The 21,983-nt window shown below is 34.4% G+C and overlaps 1 protein-coding gene and 1 non-coding gene across 5 annotated transcripts; one reads left to right on the plus strand and one right to left on the minus strand.

Moving 5' to 3' along the window:
* The first annotated feature begins 209 nt into the window (after positions 1-209).
* LOC127786613 (aluminum-activated malate transporter 12-like) lies at positions 210-18,228 on the plus strand. 4 transcript variants are annotated; one of them, XM_052314115.1, is made up of 7 exons: positions 217-638; positions 825-965; positions 1,061-1,333; positions 1,760-1,884; positions 2,097-2,237; positions 4,198-4,653; positions 17,848-18,216. In XM_052314115.1, exons 1-7 carry the CDS (start codon positions 386-388, stop codon positions 17,995-17,997), a joined length of 1,539 nt encoding a protein of 512 aa, XP_052170075.1. In that variant the 5' UTR covers positions 217-385; the 3' UTR covers positions 17,998-18,216. The 4 variants fall into 4 exon arrangements, with proteins under 4 accessions (XP_052170077.1, XP_052170075.1, XP_052170074.1 ...); XM_052314117.1 differs by lacking the exon at positions 4,198-4,653 and having other exon boundaries at positions 210-638; positions 17,395-18,217; XM_052314114.1 differs by lacking the exon at positions 17,848-18,216 and having other exon boundaries at positions 218-638; positions 4,198-5,081.
* A 2,585-nt stretch (positions 18,229-20,813) lies between these two features.
* On the minus strand, positions 20,814-20,885 carry TRNAC-GCA (transfer RNA cysteine (anticodon GCA)). The gene has a single exon. It is a non-coding gene; the product is annotated as a tRNA-Cys (tRNA).
* Between the last annotated feature and the right edge of the window lie 1,098 nt (positions 20,886-21,983).

Here is a 21,983-nt window from a genome sequence, read left to right on the forward strand (position 1 = left end):
AGAGTCTATGTTAGGTCTATATTAGATGAGATGCATAAATTACTTTTATGTTTAGGTATAAGATTGTGCCACATATGACCAGCTAAGCATTCAATCTGTCATGTGATATGTGATACAGCTCCCGTCTTCATTTATTTTATTAAATAACCTCACCAGCAACTATACTTTTCATTACTTGATAATAAATTGTTTTTCAACCACCAAAGGTGTATTTTAAAGAAATTAAGAGAGCACGCACAGCTAGCTAGCTCTCAAAAATCACCAAGTCACTTGGTGCCCAATTTTTTAGAATAGTTTCCACAATCATGGATCAGATATTTAACTGTTTATTACTCTAGTTGGAGAAAGCTGCGGGCTTGTGGCTGTGGGAGAGCCAAGAAAGAAGATGGCTCATCCCACGAAGGGGAAAAAAGCTCAGATCTCTTGTAAGAAAATACAGGGATTGCCTGGCTTGACATGGAAAACGATCGGGAAAGTTGGAAAGGAAGATCCAAGGAGAGTGGTTCACTCCCTCAAAGTTGGCTTATCACTCACACTGGTTTCATTGCTGTATCTAATTCAGCCACTGTTCAAAGGTATCGGCCAGAATGCCATCTGGGCTGTGATGACTGTGGTTGTGGTTCTTGAGTTCACTGCAGGTAACTCAAATCAATCCTCATTAATTGTATATACCTCTCTTTTAAAAAAAAAAAATTCACAATTATTGTTCTTCGAATGTGAAATGAATAAACTCATAGCTCTTTTAAGTTGTTCGACACAGAGCCGTTTAAGCCAAATGATTTTCATTTTTTGTGTATATTATATGTGATTCAATTAATGTTCAGGAGCAACTTTATGCAAAGGATTGAACAGAGGGCTGGGGACGATCCTGGCTGGTGCGCTGGCGTTTCTGATCGAGTACGTCACGGAAGAGTCTGGCAGGGTTTCCGGCGCTGTTTTCATCGGAGCGGCGGTATTTCTCATCGGTAGGATTGATCCTTCCCGTTAAAGATTCGCCGGAAAACCTCATTAATCAGCAGGGATTTCATTTTTTTTTATTTTCTGGTTGATTACCGAACAGGAACTGCATCGACGTACGCGAGATTCATTCCCTACATAAGGAAGAACTACGATTATGGCGTTTTGGTGTTTCTGTTGACGTTCAATTTGATAACGGTGTCGAGCTACAGAGTGGACGACATCCTGAAACTGGCCCGAGAGCGGTTTTACACCATCGCCATCGGCTGCACCATCTGCTTGTTCATGACTTTACTGGTTTTCCCAAATTGGTCAGGGGAAGACCTCCATAATTCCACCGTTTCCAAGCTTCAAGGACTGGCAAAATCGATTCAGGGTAATTTCCATTTCATATTCTTCATGCTATATGGGGTTGGGGTTGGGAAATGGTCGTTTCTCAATCCCTTATCTTACTTTTTGAAAACGAAACATACTGATCTAATAACTCAAACTGATAACTTATTAATCAAATGCTATGAATAATTAACCTTTTGTGATCCGTTCATCTATACCTATAAAGTGAAGGGATTTTAAATTTGACCCATACATGCCTGAAGAAGAGTACTTAAAAATACCCTTTCTTTACAAATTTTGTCACTACATTAGTAGTCCTAGCCAGCCATCTGCTTTTGAAGGGTGTGTGTGTACATCAGCATGCAGGAGCTGGCCACCAATGTGCCACCTCAGCATCATCATCATCATCATCATCATCATCATCGGATCTTCAATGAAAAGAAAAAAAAAATACACATAAAAATTGCAGGTTGCGTGAATGAATACTTTAATAACGAGGAGATAGAAGAAAGCAAAGAAGGAGAATACTCAGAAGATCCAATCTACAAGGGCTATAAGGCAGTTCTTGATTCTAAATCTACTGATGAGACCCTGGTAATTATTAAGACCCTTACATCTATTTGTTTGTTTATTTATTTATTTAATATTGGAAATTAACAGCTAAAAACAGTGAGAATTTATAATTATAATAAAGATGTAAAAACTATTATTATATTCAGAAGAAATTAAGAAAAGATATATACACACATATATATATTATATGTATGGATTACCAATGAATATTGAAGTGTTATATACGGGGGCAGGCAACGCATGCTAGTTGGGAGCCGAGGCGGTCAAGGAACTGCAGCTTTCCATGGCAGCAGTACGTGAGGGTGGGCGCTGCCATTCGCCACTTTGCCTACGCAGTTGTGGCTCTCCATGGCTCTCTGCAAACTGAGATTCAGGTAATAATTATTACCCTCAAACCACTTAATTAGCTACTATTTTTATATATGGCTTTTCTTTTAAACAAATAAATATTTATGGGTTTTATAGAATTGTTCTCGTAAATTTTAACTTGTGAATTTATAAGATTTTAGCTAAGTAAAAAAAAAATGGTAAAGTGTGAATAAATCATTATATTTTTGTCTCAACATAAAATTAGTTATTGTACTTTAAAAATGGTGAAATAAGTCATAATTGGGGTTCCAGTATACTTTGAAAATGTACAAAGTATAACTATGTGGGCCAAAAAAAGAAAAAAAAAATCACAATAGAGTTAAAGAGATGGTGATGGGAGTTGCTTAAAAGAAGCTAAAAGTTAGGAAGACAAAGAAGGTGGGGTAGGTAGAGTTGTTGATGAGCAAGTGAATAACAAATCTTAAAATCTCTGATCTCTGATCTCTCCATTTTCATTTCTTCTGGTCTTAGAGCTTTCAAAGAAATTCTATTCAGTTTCCAATTAAGTTTTGTTAAAAGGTTTTTCTCTGAAGTGGGAACTCATGATGATAAAAGGTATTTACCATTTAGGAGTAAATAATTAATTAACACGTACCAAATAATATTTAAGGCCATGCATTTTTATCAATTAATGAGAGATTCCTCAGCTTTTGGATCAAATACACATGCCCATTTGGAGAAGGCATTGAGATGCTGTGCACATGCAGCAGTCTACATGCATCTAACTTGGGTCCATTAGGTAATATTTTTGTGGGCAAGAATCAAAAACCACCCCTAGGTTTTAAGAAATTGCAAGGACACCCTTGCACTATTAAAAATATATATTTTTCACCCTATTGGAAGGTTGTTTGCGTTAAATGTAACCAAATGAGGGCAAAATTGTCTTTTTGGAAGGAAGAGCAAATGGAGCACAGTTTTCTTGTGATTTTAGAGATTTTTTTAATTTATTTTTGTATTGAATGATTGATATTATATATTTGATTATTAATTTGTTAGTTTAATTATTGATTTTGTGTATGTCTGTATTTGATTATTATTTGTATTTAATTATTAATTTTGTTTATGCGGATATCTATTATTTTATATATTTGATTATTGATTTTGTATATTAGTAGTGAAAATTATAAATAAGGTAAAATATATAAAATTGAAGTTTATTAATAAATAAATGAAATAGAGAAGTGAATAAGGGGTGTGGTTGGAGCATGTACAATTTTTTAGGTAAATTAAAAATAAGGAGTGAATTGTTTATAATATAATAAGAATTGAGATAGAAAAGTGGGTTTCAGTGTTGACATTTTTCAACTATACCAAAGTTGGGTTTTTGTTTTAGGTCTAAATACTTGTATTTTTTTCCTAAAACATTTGCTTTACTATACCTATTACTGATATATGATTGAATGTAACTCTATTTTTTCGTTACTTGATTTAGTATGTATACTGAATTTAATTTTTTTTTGTCAAAATATTTTTATATAATTATAAAGTTGTTCACTTCATTTTTTTCTTGTTTTCCGTTTTTTCATTATGAATATGCATTGATATTTGGATGTTAAGTATATATTATTTTAAAATTTTATTAATTAATTTTCTTTTATTTTTTTATCTCATTGATTTTGTTAGCATTGATATTTGGATGTTAAGTATATATTATTCTGAATTTTTATTAATTAATTTTTTATTTCATTGATTTTATTTGTTTTAACTACTTATTGTTTTAGTCATTCACGTGAGTTTCATAGGGTACTTCGGTACATTTCATAGTCACCAGATTTCAAGATTGACATATGTTAATTTACAAAGTCTTTTGTACTACATCAGTTAATTCATAGGGAGAAAAAATATGAATTTTCAATAACATAAGGGTGTTTTTATAGTTTTTAAAATCTCAGGGGTGATTTATGATATTTGCCCTATTTTTGTTTTATGTTGGGTTTTGTTTTGAATGATTTTGTCACTTGTCAGACGCCAAGAGCAGTCCGTGCTCTATTCAAAGATCCATGCATGAGACTGGCAGCAGAAGCATCCAAAGCTCTACTGGCGCTCGCTGAGAGCATAAGAACCCGCCGCCATTCCTCCACAGAAGCTATCTCCCATCGTCTTCACGAAGCCTTGCAAGACCTCAACGCCGCCCTCAAGTCTCAGCCGCGGCTCCTCCTCGGCCCAACCGCCGCCTCCGTCTCTCTGCAACAATCCCCAAGGACCCCAACAGCCACCCAGCATAATGAATCTGCATCTCCATCTCAATCAACGCCGAAGCTGATCATCAAAGCGAATAAGAGGGCAGCGGAGAAGGCCTTGAGGCCGACGCTGAGCAAGATCGCCAGCAGCGGCCTGGAGTTCTCGGAGGCGCTTCCTTTTGCTGCCTTTGCTTCTTTGTTGGTGGAGGCGGTGGTGAGGCTCGATCTTGTCATGGAGGAGGTGGAGGAGTTGGGGAGGGTGGCCAGCTTCCGAGAGTTGAAGCCCGGCGATGAAGAAGAAGTAGAAGTGGTGGTTGTGACTACTGAGAGGCCCGGAATGGACAACGACGGCATTTTGCAGAACAATTTGGCTTCCCATGGAGCAGAATAGCGTAAGAAACTGATATATATTTTACTATGAATATACAGAGAGAGAGAGAGAGAGAGAGAGAGAGAGAGAGAGAGAGCTTAAAAGGGCTGCGTATTTGGTGAGAACTATTTGATCAATGAATCTGGAGAGTTACAATTTTGCTTAATTAGTGCAGGTTTGTAAAAAGGAAAAATCTTATAAATTATTATATGAAAATTGAAGAGTGATATATTATATATATATACATATATTTATATATTAAATAAATAAAATTTTGTATTTTGCCTCTCCAGTATGAGAAATTACAAGTATTTCTTCTCTTCTGTGTTCTGACTTTAAAAGAAATGTAAAATAATTAATTTATTATGCATTTTTCACTTTCCTCTTTCTCCCTCATCTCTTATTTTATAGGAAATAAAATAAAAATTTAGTGGCACCACCGATGGCAATTGACGTAATTCTTAGGATTCGTTTGGATAATAAATCTCAATAATTTTGGGGTTTATTTTGAAAAAATGCTATTGGTACACTACACTTCAACACAGAGAACGAGAAGGATCACAGCCCAGCAGGAACCCAAATCCAAATGGGCTATATTTTACAAGAAATAAGGCCTTTAGTGGATCATGTTCATGACCCTCTCTAAAAGGGCCTAAAATGGAATCTTAGTGCATGGGGATCGGGGGTTAATATGGGTGTGGTCACTTAGGCTACCACTAACTATACGTTTTTAGGATCAGCATAAACTGCATTTGTGTAATGGCGACCCTACTAAAGTCTCTTTCATTTTTGATTTGTTTTTCTTAATTATACCTTTGCCTCATTTTTAACTACCTATAATAATACACAATTAAATAACCAAAATTTCATTCTCAAGCTATTTGTCTCATTGTAACCCAGCGCCAAAACTTATAAAGAAAGCATATTTCATTTAAAACAACAAAAGATACATAGAATATTTATATACGGTCATCCAAATATATATATATATATACATGTATATGTTCATGTGTTCCATATGTATATATAAAAGAAGATTTAATTTCTATCTTGACTAACAAACAATTGATCAAATCTAATCTATATCCGAACCAAGGTCGACTAACAAGGCTCAAGAAATTGAAAGCCCAAAAACTTAAAAGTATAAGGGTTAAAGAAATGAAACCGTGCTAAAAGAGATTCCAAGAGACTCCCTCAATAGCCTCCCGCTAAAGAGGACCAACATCTCCGGGGATAGTCTCTCGGGTAATTCTTTACAAGGTATTCTCATGACAAACATGCAAACATTTGCTATTGAAATCTTCTCCTAAAAATCTATAGCAGATGAGGATTATCTATAATAATTCTAATCCCAATATATCAAGTATTGTAATTATTTCCTAACAATTTCATCTATAAATAGAAAAGAATTTTTCCTCTCAAGTAAGTCACTTTTTACTAGTGCTACAAGCAGTTATTTGAAGTCTCGAGCAACTATTCAAATAAGGTGTTTAGCTAAGCTGACAACTGAGACATATGTGACAGGAACATGACGTGTTACCAAAGTCATTCTGGAGCATAATCACAAAACAAGTCCTTCAAAATCTATGTTCTTTTGATGTAATCGACACTTGAGTGAACATGTAAAATGAAAACTTGAGGTAAATGACATAGCTGGTATTTCAATGCACAAAAGTTACAACTCAACTGTCGTCGAAGTGGGTGGATATGAGAATCTATTATTTGTCGAAAAGAACTGTAGAAATTATATTGATAAAGTTAGGTGATTAAGACTTGTGGAGGGAGATGCAGTTGTGATATAAGCCTATTTTTCAAAAATGCAAGCACAATATCTTGATTTTTTTTAGTGTGGATTTGGACGATGAGTGTTGATTGAAGAATGTATTATGGGCTAATAATAGATGTAGACAAGCATATAAGAAATTCAGCGATATTGTCACATTCGATATCACGTACTTAACCAATAAGTATAACATGTCGTTTGTCCCTTTTGTGGGTGTGAATCATCATGGATAGTGGACGTTGTTTGGATGTGGTTTAGTATCCAGTGAGGATATTGAGACTTTTATTTGGCTGTTTAGGACTTGGTTGGAGTGCATGGAGGGTCAGACTCCCATTGATATAATAACTGATCAGGATAGGGCTATACAAAATGCTATTCAAATTATTTTTTCGAACAAGAGGCATACAGGGTTGGCAATAGTTCGGTTTGGTTTTGGTTTTTGCTAAAACCATAACCAAATCAAACTTAAAATACTAAAACCAAAATCAAACCATTAACCCATTGGTTTTAAAAATTAAAAACCATAACCAAACCATTCGATTTTGGTTTTAACAATGATTTTTTTAGTTTTATCCATACCAACAAATAAAGACAAACTCTTACAAATAGCATTCATAAACACTTGTTGATTTGCATGCACTACATTATACCTTTCATAGTTGTGGCAACTAACAATAACATTATGCAAACATATATCTAACTATTAGATGAAAATCCTAACATTAACCCCATGCTTTTGGCTTTAAATTGACAGTGGCTCCTAAATAGCAATAATTTAATTTATTTATACATCTAAGTGACAAACACAAACACACCCACAATATATATTAATATTTGATCAAAAAAATCGATGCAAGCGCGAAAGGAGGAAACAAAAAGTTCGACTTTCCAATTCATTGCAGTAAGGGGAAAAAGAACCAAAACAGAGGAGTAAATAAAGAAATAACAAACACAAACACATTCTTAAACATTACAAATTTACATAAAAATATAGAATGGAAGTTAGATTTAGATTTAGGCATTTGCACATCAATTAGACCAAAATAATAAATCGAGTTGCCGAGAGAGAGAGGGAGACCTTGTTGTCGGTGTGTAGAGATAAATTGCATAAGGCAATTCAAGTGTGATGCTCAAAAAACGAAGGTCCACGACTCCCGACTCGCCTGGTCGACGCTTCTTGTGTTTTGATTATTGCTCTCAAAACTGTATTTGTATTACAAAGAGGGTAAGGGAGGGCGAGATAGGTAGCGAGCAATAGCGAGGGAGAGCGGCCGAGGGCGAGCAACAAAACAGATCGAGAGAGAAGAGGAGAGGGAGAAGGGTTTGTTGCTGTTTGCAGAAGGGGGCGGAATGAGACCAAGAGAGAGGTAGAGAGCGAGGGGGAGCGCGAGTGAGAGGGGTCGAGAACGAGGCCAAGCGAGAGCAATAGAGGCAAGGAGTGAGGGCGAGAGCGAGAAAGAGGGGCCCAGCCCTAGCTAGTGCAAGAGAGAGCTAACGAGGGCGAGCGAGAGCAAGATTGCAAGAGAAAGGTAGAGAGCGAGGGCGAGGGCGAGGGCGAGGGTGAGCGAACGAGCAAGAGAGAGGAGGCAGAGAGCGAGAGGCAGTGAAGGTGAGAGAGAGCGAGAGCAAGGTTGAGAGAGGAATGAGAAGAGAAGGATTTGCATGTGGGGGTGGGGTGGGGTGGGGTGGGTTTGCAAGTGGGTTAAGCTGGGGTGGGTTTGGGGCTGAGTTTCACACCCTCTAATATATAATATATATTATATATTATATATTATATATATTTTATATATTCGGTTCGGATTGGTTTGGTTTGGTTTGGTTACCCACATAACGGTTCGATTTCAGTTTGGATTTTGGCTTGGTTTTAGTGAAAACCATACCCATTGAAACAGTGTTTGATTTTTCCTCAAACCAAACCATTACCCAGTCAAACGGTTTTAACCGCGTTGACCGATTCAGTTTCGATTCGGTTCCCCATGGTTTCGATTGCAATTGCCATCCCTAAGCATAGATAGTGTTTGTGGCACATACTGAAAAGGTTGCCTGAAAATTTAGGGGCCACGCTTATAAGGGTTCAATACTCTCGGTTGTGCACGAAGTGGTCTACGAATCGCAAAGTTAGGAAGAATTTGAATGGGGTTGGAGTTCATTTATTGATATGTACACATTGCATGACAATGATTGGTTGTCCAAACTTTTTAGAGAAAAAGGTCATCGGGTACCTTATTTTTTGAGAACAAGTTTATGGGTTGGGATGTCAACAATGCTGTGGAATGAGAGTATGAATGCATTTTTTGATGAATATGTCAACTCAAAAACCTCGTTGAAGTTATTTGTTGAACAGTATGAGCGGTCTTTGAGGTGCAAAGTTGAAAAAGAGTTCTAGGCAGATTTTAAGTCATATTCACAGATGGTACCATGTGCAACTAAGTATTGTATGGAGAAACAATTCTAAGAGGTTTATACAATCTAAAAATTCAAAGAATTTCAAGAAGACCTTACTGAAAGACTGAAAAAGTGTATTGCGATATTATATCTATCGAAGTTGGCTATCTTGGAACTAGGTATAAAGTCTAAAAAGTTATCATATTCAATGAAACTACGAAGAAAAAGAGATTTACGGTTATGTTTGAGGCAGAGAAGTGTCACATTGTTTGCAATAGTCACTTGTTCGAGTTCGAGGGATACTTTGCAGACATGCTCTTTCAGTATTGATTCGAAACGATGTGAAATTGATTCTCAACACTTATATCTTGAGGAGATGGAGGAAAGATGTGCATAGAGCATACACAAGGGTGAAGATCAATTACAATGGTTGGATTAGTACTCATGAGCAGGTAAGATACGATCAATTGCAAAGTTTATTTACCAATGTGGCAAATTTGGTAGTAGATGATGAAGAATGCACCCGTGAATTCACAGAGTTGCTCGAAAATCAAATGAACAACCTGACCATATCGATATCAAGAACAAGTTATGGTAGTAATCTCCTTTCCCAAGACAATGTTTAAATCTCCACTGATTGTGGTGAAACTGCAAGGACATCATTCGATCCCATTTTGGATCCACATTCCAAAAAAACAAATGGAGCTCCTAGAAAACTTTGTAAAAATAGGCCAGTGGAAATGAATACCAAGAAACGCAAGATATGTTTACAACTCTATTTTAATTATTTATTTTCTACTAGTAGTATCAAATGTTTGCACATAACGGTCGATATTGTTTTTTGGCACATGTAACTTTGAAGTCAAGTAAAGGAAATAACTCAATGCAAAATAATACACAACCTACTCAAGCCTTAATACAAGTAGCGCAAGAAGCAGTAAATCCCGTTCTAACCCCACTCACTTACTCACAATAGTTGATGGTGCATAATTGTTATATCATATGCTTCGACATTATATTTTGTCATTTTTTATAGTTAAATTGAATTTTTTTAACCTCTTTGTAGGGTTTTCAGTATCAATTTTGGAATGTAGCTTATGGAGTGAATTGAGTGTCAACTTATGGAATGAGTCAACCATTTATGCCAACTTATGTGTCACATCGATGTCTTGAGGAAGATGAGGTGATAGGATCAATGTTGGGAGATAATAATAATAGACAATGAATTTGTTATGTATGAATTATAGTCTTTTTTTTTTTGCTTAAAGTTGATTTACGTACTGACTTGTCATTAAAATTTTAATGATGTTTCTATATTATTTATGATAAAATTGATAACTTAAGGAAGATAATCAATTAAATACATTTTATTTTAAAAATATGTATTTGTGAATAGTTTGATCTTGAATACTTTTCTTTGGTTATAACGTCTAGTGTATCATTCATATGGAGCATAATGAGCCAAATTGAAGAAAAGTGAACAAAAATTTTAGTAAGGCAAAACGTTATTCATTTTTCCATTACATATTCTTTAAAAAAGTTAAGTTATGGCTTTACAAATACAAATTCCCATCACATATCCTACCAAACAAATTTCTATAATCATGTTGCTTCCACACAGGTGGAATGCTTGGGATAGTAAGTCTGGATACTTATCATAAAATAATCTATTATGTTTCATTTTTCATAAAATAATAATAATCACAACCATTATAATATATGAAATTGACAAAATTCCATAATATAAAATTAATTATATTACATGAAATCTATCTTTTTCAAGTACTAAATTTACACACCTAAATAATAAAATTTGATCTATAATATCTAATTACTAAATTTACATACTCAAATAATAAAATTTGATCAAATATAACAGAAAAGGAATGGGCAAAACTTTCTTGTCCGTCAACCCTTGATAGAGAGAAGTGAGGACGAAGCCCTAGGGTTATAGCCGAATGACAAAGGAATAGACTGAAAACTTGTTTGAGAGATCGCAATGTGGGTTCGATTCTTGAAAGAAGCATAATACTTTTTTTTGGAGAAAGAACTTAAGAGTGATATTAGTGGTGTCAAGATCTACCATCCTGGTTATTCAGACAAATTTATCGATTTATTTTCTCAGTGTAGTTTTAGGGTTGGGGTAGATGAGAACGCATGGGCGTAATAAAAAAAAAAAAAAAATTGTGAGGAAGAAGCATGTAATTTGAATGGCTGTTTCAGGGTATTCCCGTCATTTCCCTCTCCTGTGCGTCAATCAATGCGTACAAGTAGCAAAACTCGGTTCGGGAGACACTTGGAGAGGTGCAGGCTTTACGGTTGGTTGTCTCACTTGGAGACCTTTGCACGGGCCACAGGGTCTTCATTATCCGAGCTAATGGCGGCAATAAAGGCTTGGAAAGGACGCTGTTCTTGGACCTTCTTTATTGCTTTTGCCTCAGCTGGGCCCGACATGGGGGCCCCCTTAGCTTTCTTCTCCACCTAAATGAGCAGGGAGAATGAGCAGATTTAAATGTAAAAACTGTCGCGTGGCACGAATAAATTCATACCAGCTAGTTTAAACATGAGATCAAGCTCACTAATGGCAAAAACAAACGAAACACCTGAAGGATCAGGCCGTACACGTCCCAGAACCACAGATCAAAGGCCTTGTGAAGCACTGAACACTCTGGTTTTCGTTTGAAATTCAGAAAACCAAAGAAGTGGGAAAACTGAAATTTGAAAATTTGAATCTGAAACTCCCCATATCCAGATCGGATCCACCAGAGAGGTTGAATGCAGGCTAATTCTCAGAAGACAGAGCACAGCAGAATAAACACCAGCTGGAAAGAGAGAACGGGCCCTCAATTCACTATCGCTATCGATCACACCTGGAAGTTCCTCGCAAGAATCTGTGACGAGAAACCCAAGCTCCCACATCTCAAATGGGCCCCCCACCCCACTAATCGCTCGCTGATGACTCCATTCGCACTTCAATCATCAAGAACCAGAGCAGTAATCGCACCTTAAGGCAGCAGAATGTGACGGAACTCACCCCCTGCGAGAGCTTCTCTCTCTAAACCTTAAGGCCGGCCTTTTAACTGTTTATTACTCTAGTTGGAGAAAGCTGCGGGCTTGTGGCTGTGGGAAGGCCAAGAAAGAAAATGGCTCATCCCACGATGAGGAAAAAAGCTCAGGTCTCATGGAAGAAAATACAGGGATTGCCTGGCTTGACATGGAAAACGATCAAGAAAGTTGGAAAGGAAGATCCAAGGAGAGTGGTTCACTCCCTCAAAGTTGGCTTATCACTCACACTGGTTTCATTGCTGTATCTAATTCAGCCACTGTTCAAAGGTATCGGCGAGAATGCCATCTGGGCTGTGATGACTGTGGTTGTGGTTCTTGAGTTCACTGCAGGTAACTCAAATCAATCCTCATTAATTGTATATACCTCTTCTTTAAAAAAAATAAAAATAAAATTCACAATTATTGTTCTTCGAATGTGAAATGAATAAACTCGTAGATCTTTAAGTTGTTTGACACAGAGCCGTTTAAGCCAAATGATTTTCATTTTTTGTGTATATTATATCTGATTCAATTAATGTTCAGGAGCAACTTTGTGCAAAGGATTGAACAGAGGGGTGGGGACGATCATGGCCGGTGCGCTGGCATTTCTGATCGAGTACGTCACGGAAGAGTCTGGCAGGGTTTCCGGCGCTGTTTTCATCGGAGCGGCGGTATTTCTCATCGGTAGGATTGATCCTTCCCATTAAAGATTCGCCGGAAAACCTCATTAATCAGCAGGGATTACATTTTTTGATTTTGTGGTTGATTACCGAACAGGAACTGCATCGACCTACGCAAGATTCATTCCCTACATAAGAAAGAACTACGACTATGGCGTTTTGGTGTTTCTGTTGACGTTCAATTTGATAACGGTGTCGAGCTACAGAGTGGACGACATCCTGAAACTGGCCCGAGAGCGGTTTTACACCATCGCCATCGGCTGCACCATCTGCTTGTTCATGACTTTATTGGTTTTCCCAAATTGGTCAGGGGAAGACCTCCATAATTCCACCGTTTCCAAGCTTCAAGGACTGGCAAAATCGATTCAGGGTAATTTCCATTTCATATTCTTCATGCTATATGGGGTTGGGGTTGGGAAATGGTCGTTTCTCAATCCCTTATCTTACTTTTTGAAAATGAAATTAGGAGTGCCCAAAAAAATTGTCAAACCGTAAGAGCCACCCACGCCGAACTGCATTGTATCAAATTCTATGGTTTTTTGGGTGCAGTTCGACACGGTTTTAGAAATTCTTAAACCGTGTAGTTTACGATTTTTTTGGTCAGATAATATATTAATAAAAAAATTAAAAATATTTAATATTTAATAATTAAAAAAATAAATTAAAAATATATGCTTGCTTGACCATAAATTATATTGTGAATTTTTGTGTTATTTTTATATTATGGACATGTGATTATGTTGTAGATTTTAAACTTTAAGTTTGTATTTTTTATTAGATTATAACTTATTTTACTTTTAAACTATAAAATAGTATAAGAATTTAAAAATTATGATTTTATGCATTATATTTTATGTTTTAATTAAAAATTTATAATCTAGCAGAAGATGCACCAAATAAAGTAATAAAAAAACACCAAACTGCGAAAGCCGCACCGCATTGGTGCGGTTTGTGCACACCAAACTAGGTTTGGTTTAATACCAAATTACACATGTGATTTGGTGTATTAAATTTCTTCTAAACCATCCAAACCGCATCATACACATTCTTAAATGAAAAATACTGATCTGATAACTTATTAGACAAATGCTATGAATAATTAACCTTTTGTGATCCGTTCATCTAAACCTATAAAGTGAAAGGATTTTAAATTTGACCCATACATGCCTGAAGAAGAGTACTTAAAAATACCCTTTCTTAACAAATTTTGTCACTACATTAGTAGTCCTAGCCAGCCATCTGCTTTTGAAGGGTGTGTGTGTACATCAGCATGCAGGAGCTGGCCACCAATGTGCCACCTCAGCATCATCATCATCATCATCATCATCGGATCTTCAATGAAAAGAAAAAAAAAATACACATAAAAATTGCAGGTTGCGTGAATGAATACTTTAATAACGAGGAGATAGAAGAAAGCAAAGAAGGAGAATACTCAGAAGATCCAATCTACAAGGGCTATAAGGCAGTTCTTGATTCTAAATCTACTGATGAGACCCTGGTAATTATTAAGACCCTTACATCTATTTGTTTGTTTATTTATTTATTTAATATTGGAAATTAACAGCTAAAAACAGTGAGAATTTATAATTATAATAAAGATGTAAAAACTATTATTATATTCAGAAGAAATTAAGAAAAGACATATATATATTATATGTATGGATTACCAATGAATATTGAAGTGTTATATACGGGGGCAGGCAACGCATGCTAGTTGGGAGCCGAGGCGGTCAAGGAACTGCAGCTTTCCATGGCAGCAGTACGTGAGGGTGGGCGCTGCCATTCGCCACTTTGCCTACGCAGTTGTGGCTCTCCATGGCTCTCTGCAAACTGAGATTCAGGTAATAATTATTACCCTCAAACCACTTAATTAGCTACTATTTTTATATATGGCTTTTCTTTTAAACAAATAAATATTTATGGGTTTTGTAGAATTGTTCTCGTAAATTTTAACTTGTGAATTTATAAGATTTTAGCTAAGTAAAAAAAATTTGGTAAAGTGTGAATAAATCATTATATTTTTGTCTCAACATAAAATTAGTTATTGTACTTTAAAAATGGTGAAATAAGTCATAATTGGGGTACCAGTATACTTTGAAAATGTACAAACTATAACTATGTGGGCCAAAAAAAGAAAAAAAAAATCACAATAGAGTTAAAGAGATGGTGATGGGAGTTGCTTAAAAGAAGCTAAAAGTTAGGAAGACAAAGAAGGTGGGGTAGGTAGAGTTGTTGATGAGCAAGGGAATAACAAATCTTAAAATCTCTGATCTCTCCATTTTCATTTCTTCTGGTCTTTTAGAGCTTTCAAAGAAATTCTATTCAGTTTCCAAGTTTTGTTAAAAGGGTTTTCTGTGAAGTGGGAACTCATGATGATAAAAGGTGTTTACAATTTAGGAGTAAATAATTAATTAACACGTACCAAATCCATGCATTTTTATCAATTAATGAGAGATTCCTTAGCTTTTGGATCAAATACACATGCCCATTTGGAGAAGGCATTGAGATGCTGTGGACATGCAGCAGTCTGCGTGCATCTAACTTGGGTCCACTAGGTAATATTTTTGTGGGGAAGAATCAAAAACCACCTGAGGTTTTAAGAAATTGCAAGGATACCCTTATACCATTGAAAATTCATGTTTTCCACCCCATTGAAAGGTTGTTGGTGTTAAATATAATGCGTGATGGCAAAATATTTGATTATTAATTTATTTTTATATTGAATGATTGATATTTTGGAGTTTTTTTTAATTTTTTTTTTGTATTGAATGATTGATATTGTATATTTAATTATTAATTTGTGAGTTTAATTATTGATTTTGTGTATGTGTATATTTGATTATTATGTGTATTTAATTATTAATTTTGTTTATGCGGATATCTGATTATTTTTTAGATTTGATTATTGATTTTGTGTATTAGTAGTGAAAATTATAAATAAAGTAAAATATATAGAATTGAAATTTATTAATAAATAAATAGAATAGAAAGTGAAATAAAAAAGAGAATAAGGGGTGTGGTTGGAGCAAGCATAATTTTTGAGATAAAATAAAAATAAGGTGTGAATTATTTATAATTTAATAAGAATTGAGATAGGAAAGTGAGTTTCAATGTTGATATTTTTTAACTATACCAAAATAGAATTTTTGTTTTAGATCTAAATACTTGTATTTTCTTCCTAAAATATTTATTTCACTACAGCTGTTACTAATATATGATTGAATGTAACTTTATTTTTTCGTTACTTGATTGAGTACATATACTGAATTTAATTCTTTCCTGTCAAAATATTTCTATATAATTATAAAGTTGTTTACTTAATTTCTTTTTTGTTTTCTATTTTTTCATTCTGAATTTGCATGTGCATTGATATTTGGATGTTAAGTATATATTATTCTGAAATTTTATTAATTAATTTTCTTTTTTTTATTTTATTAATTTTGTTTGTTCTATCTATTTATTGTTTTAGTCATTTACATGGATTTTATAGGGGTACTTTGGTACATTTGGTAGTCCCCAGATTCCAAGATTAACATATGTTTATTTATAAGGTCTTTTGTATTCCATCAATTAATTCATAGGGAGAAATATATGAATTTTTAATAGTGTAAGGGTATTTTTATAGTTTCTTAAAATTTCAGTGGTGATTTTTGATAGGGAAATTCTATTTAAAACCCGTGATTTTACACTTCATAACCCAAATCTCATAAAATTCTACACTAATTTTAAAATTCCTATTTTATCCCTCCACAACCCACTTTCTTCTCCAATTGTCAGCTTTCGCCTTGCCTTTTTATTTCTCTCCCACACACAAACATATACACACAAACACATATATATATATATACACACACACATGCGGCCATGAACCCACTTGCTGGGTCGGCCATGGCGGCCGACCCCCCCAACACACAGACGCGCGCACACACACACACTCTCTCTCTATATATATAAACCAAGGATACATACTTATATATATATATATATACACACACACAACGGCATGAACCCAACACCACACACACTTATATATATATCACACACATCTATATATATAATTAAATTATCAAATATAAATTGCCAAATAATATAAATAAATAAATTTTAAATATTTGTATTTTAAATAATTATAATTTAACTAATTTTAAATCATCTTGTTGAATTTTTAATACTTAAAAAAATTTAAAATTAATTAATTTATCTTATTAAATTACTTAAATCATCTTAGGTGTTGAATTTTTTATACTTAAAAAAAAAAAAATTAATTAATTTAAAATTACTTAAAATACAGATATTTAGAATTTATTTATTTGTATTATTTTTTATTTTATTTTATTATAATAAAACAAATTTAGTTAAAAAAAAAAAAAAAACCAGCCTTTCTCGATTGCTCAGTCGGGGAAGGCTTAATTCCCCGCACGGCAAGGTGCGGGGGTTTCCATGGCCGTGATTGCCATGGCCGCGATCATGGAACTTGTGAGTATATATATATATATATATATAAAAGTGTGTGTGAGTGTATATATATATATTTATATAGGTGATGGTTGGTTGTGGGTTGGGGGTAAAAGAGGTATATTAAAATTATTAAAAATTTTGATGTAACGTGGGTTTTGACTAGTAAATTTTCGGGATTCTGAAATAGAATTCCCTGTTTGATATTTGCCCTATTTTTGTTTTATGTTGGGTTTCGTTTTGAATGATTTTGTCACTTGTCAGACGCCAAGAGCAGTCCGTGCTCTATTCAAAGATCCATGCATGAGACTGGCAGCAGAAGTATCCAAAGCTCTACTGGCGTTCGCTGAGAGCATAAGAACCCGCCGCCATTCCTCCACAGAAGCTATCTCCCATCGTCTTCACGAAGCCTTGCAAGACCTCAACGCCGCCCTCAAGTCTCAGCCGCGGCTCCTCCTCGGCCCAACCGCCGCCTCCGTCTCTCTGCAACAATCCCCAAGGACCCCAACAGCCACCCAGCAGAATGCATCTGCATCTTCATCTCAATCAACGCCGAAGCTGATCAAAGCGGATAAGAGGGCAGCGGAGAATGCCTTGGGGCCGACGCTGAGCAAGATCGCCAGCAGCGGCCTGGAGTTCTCAGAGGCGCTTCCTTTTGCTGCCTTTGCTTCTCTGTTGGTGGAGGCGGTGGTGAGGCTCGATCTTGTCATGGAGGAGGTGGAGGAGTTGGGGAGGGTGGCCAGCTTCCGAGAGTTGAAGCCCGGCGATGAAGAAGAAGTAGAAGTGGTGGTTGTGACTACTGAGAGGCCCGGAATGGACAACGGCGGCATTTTGCAGAACAATTTGGCTTCCCATGGAGCAGAATAGCGTAAGAAACTGATATATATTTTACTATGAATATACAGAGAGAGATAGAGAGAGAGAGAGAGAGAGAGCTTAAAAGGGCTGCGTATTTGGTGAGAACTAATTGATCGATGAATCTGGAGAGTTACAGTTTTGGTTAATTAGTGCAGGCTTGTAAAAAGGAAAAATCTTATAAATTATTATATGAAAATTGAAGAGTGATATATTATATATATACATATATTTATATATTAAGTAAATAAATTTTGTATTTTGCCTATCCACTATGAGAAATTACAAGTATCTCTTCTCTTCTGTGTTCTGAGCTTAAAAGAAATGTAAAATAATTAATTTATTATGCATTTTTCACTTTCCTTATTCTCTCTCATCTCTCATTTTAGAGAAAATAAAATAAAAATTTAGTGGCACCACCGATGGCTGTTGTCAGTTGACGTAAATTTTAGGATTTGTTTGGATAATAAACCCCAACAATTTGGGTTTTTTTTTTGTTTTTTTTTTTTGGGGGGGGGGGGGGGTGGTTCACTCAACAAGGAGAACGAGAAGGATCAGAGCCTGGCAAGAACCCAAATTCAAATGGGCTATAGTTTACGAGAAATAAGACTTTTAGTGGATTATGTTGATGTGAACAATAAAAAAGCAAAGGTAAGAATTGCCTTAAGAGTATATAAGTTTTGGACTAATTACTTGTTTAAGAGTTAAAGAATTTTAAAAGAATTTTAAGTTATTTATTGGAAAGACTCTAGTTCATTTGAAAGAGTTAGAATTTAAAATAAAAGAGTTAAAATCTAAATTAATCACATTGCATATTTGCTTGGAAGCCCGAGATTGGAATACAACCTAGGCATTCTATGATCAAATCCAAGCAATCAACCCATCTGCAAGTTCCAAGTTTTTTCAATAGGTCTAAATCTCATAACTGATGTCATAGATGATATCATTTTTCATTTGTCCTTTATGTTTGAGAGTGTTTTGTCTTTATGTATCATTATATTTTATCAACATGACTTTATTTATCAAAAGTGATATGATGGTGTTTTCTTTATACTTTTAGTTTGTCTTTTATCATCATTAGCCATATTTTGTCAAAAAAGGTAATCATGATTCCCTTTATCAAAAATGGCATGGTGATATTTTATTTTATACTTTTGGTTTGTCTTTTATCATCATTAGTCCTTTTTTGTCAAAAGAGGCAATGATGTTGTTTGTCTTTAATTATTAGGTTTGTCTATAAGATTAATATTTATATGTGAGATTTTGTAATATTTTGATATGAACATTTTTATGAAGAAAGTGCAGAGAATATTTTTATTCTAATTATTATCCAAGTAATATATTTGTTTAGTGGCGAATTTATTTGATTCTTATCATTTTTCCTTCTTCTATCTTAGAGTGTGACGAATCGAAACTAGTATTTTCTTATTTGTGATGAACTTTCTTATCAAATAACGATTATTGGTATTCTTTTTATATTTTGAGCAAATCACATATTCATGACCCTCTCTAAAAGGGCCAAAAATAGAAACCCCTTGGTCAGTAACACTTGAACAACTCTTAGTGCATGTGACTGGGGGCTAATATGGGTGTGGTCACTTAGGCCACCACTAATCGCCACCAATTATAAGTTTTTAGGATCAGCATAAACTGCATTTGTGTAATGGCGACCCTACTAAAGTCTCTTTCATTTTTGATTTGTTTTTCTTAATTATACTTTTGCCTCATTTTTAACTACCTATAATAATACACAATTAAATAACCAAAATTTCATTCTCAAGCTATTTGTCTCATTGTAACCCAGCACCAAAACTTATAAAGAAAGCATAATAATTCATTTAAAACAACAAAAGATACACAGAATATTCGTATATATATGATTGTCCAAATATATATGTACATGTATATGTTCTTGTGTTCTATACATATACGCAAAAGAAGATTTAAATTCTATCTTGATTAACGATTGAATGAATCTAATCTATATCCGAACCAAGGTCTACTAACAAGGCTCGAGAAACTCAAAGTCCAAAAACTTAAAAGTATAAGGGTTAAAGAAATGAATGTTAAAAGGGGTTCCAAGAGATTCTCTCAGTAGCCTCCCGCTAAAGAGGACCAACATTTTCAGATACAATTTCTCGCACAATTCTTTGCAAGGTATTCTCATGACAAACGTGTAAACATTTGTCATTTAAATTTTCTCTTAAAAATCTATAACAAATGAGGATTATCTACAACAATCATAATCTCAATATATTAGGTATTAAAATCACTTCCTAACAATATCATCAATAAATAAAGAAGGATTTTTCCTCTCACATAAGTCATTTTTTACTAGTTCAGGAATTCCGTAATTTTTTTTAAGATTTTCAAGAGTTTAAAGTAAACATTGAAGTATTTGTGCATGAAATATCTTTTGTCTTCGTCTTCTCATGATTTTCTTTCATGTAAAATTTTCCTCATGATTTTATTCCTCGTAAAGTATTCAAAATTTTAAAAACTATATATGGTAGCTCCCTCCCTTTCATCGATTATAGGGTATGGTTTATAATTCTCAGATTACTTCATAATTGCCAATGAGGTGATTGATTAGAAGAGTAGTAAATCAGGTCTCTTTTGGTTGGGTCATTTGCTGGCCCTTCTTTGAGTTCTCCGTCTTACAATCATATTTTGTGATGATATTCTTCCTTGAGTTCATTAATGTATTGGGACTCTCTGGCTTTATTTATCTTTGTACTTCGTTCGTATTGAGTGTTTTAAAGGTAATTTATCCCCCCAAAAATTAAACAGCAACACGTAAAAAGTAAAATAATTAATTTTATATGAAAAGGGCCCTACCGGGTTCGAACCGGTGACCTCTCGATCTGCAGTCGAATGCTCTACCACTGAGCTAAGGACCCTGTTGAGGTTTTGGTTATGGCAATGAATTAAATAAACTTATATTTGTCACTCCGCCTCTATCTAAAATATCATGCCTTCGAAATATGAAACTATAATTTTGTATACAAAAACAAACTATAACTCCTTATAATAATAATAACAGCAGTCTTTCATTTTATAACTTCCTCCCTCTCCCTCTCTCTATATATATAGGAATTGTATAACTTTTGATAACACAATTCAATTTAAATAAAATAAAATAAAATAGAGATTCAAAAGAATAGAAAAGCAGTCAAAACAACGTGTCTACTTAAATGGAGATAAGAAAAAAGAATGGCCACGAATATATTCCATGTCCCCACTCTATGGCTAATGGTGTTCAAAAAAATTGGCAAATCATGAAAATTGACTGAATTGAGTTGCCCCGTATCGGATCACATGACTTTTTGAAGGGGCAGTCCGATATAGTTTGAGAAATTCTCAAATTACAAATCGCACGATTTGAGAATTTATCGATTCTCTTTAAAATCGAACCGCTCGAATATAATGTAATAATAAAAAAATTATAAAAGAATTTATTTAAAAGAGATCTCAAACCAAAAAAATAAATTTCAAACAGATTGTTTATACAATCTGTTTTGTTCTGTTTATATAATCTGTTCATAAACTGATTGTTTTATAACCAAATAATCTGTTTTTATAAATAGATCATTGTATAAATAAAAAATTATTTATATATAATTTTTTATTTGTTTTGGTTCATGATCTAAATGGTTGATAAAACAATTTATAAAACCCTATAAACTGTATTATGAAAATAGGTGGATTAATACTTTGGATGTTTTGGACAAACTGCAAAAATAACACCTCATTTTGCGGTGCGATTTCTGCCCACTAAATTAGACCATATGGTTTGGTTTGACAAAAAAAATTGCATAAGCAATTTGACATATTAAAAATGTTAAACATTGACCAAATCGAACCGTGAACACTTCTATCAATGACAAAAAAAAATGGGATGTGTGACCAGTAAGTCAATCTGGTAGGGGCAAGACAGAGAAATTAAACTTACACTATGATTCCCTTCATAAAAACTGCACTTTAAAGCTCAACAAGTG

The sequence above is a fragment of the Diospyros lotus genome, chromosome 12 (genome assembly GCF_014633365.1).
Source record: "Diospyros lotus cultivar Yz01 chromosome 12, ASM1463336v1, whole genome shotgun sequence".
Lineage (NCBI taxonomy): Eukaryota > Viridiplantae > Streptophyta > Magnoliopsida > Ericales > Ebenaceae > Diospyros > Diospyros lotus.

Bases quoted from the DNA above. Each gene is read 5' to 3' on its own strand.
- LOC127786613 (XM_052314115.1), top strand. From the start codon at position 386: ATGGCTCATCCCACGAAGGGGAAAAAAGCTCAGATCTCTTGTAAGAAA. The intron at 966-1,060 runs GTAGGATTGATC...ATTACCGAACAG, and splicing joins AGCGGCGGTATTTCTCATCG to GAACTGCATCGACGTACGCG. The intron at 2,238-4,197 runs GTAATAATTATT...GTCACTTGTCAG, and splicing joins CTCTGCAAACTGAGATTCAG to ACGCCAAGAGCAGTCCGTGC.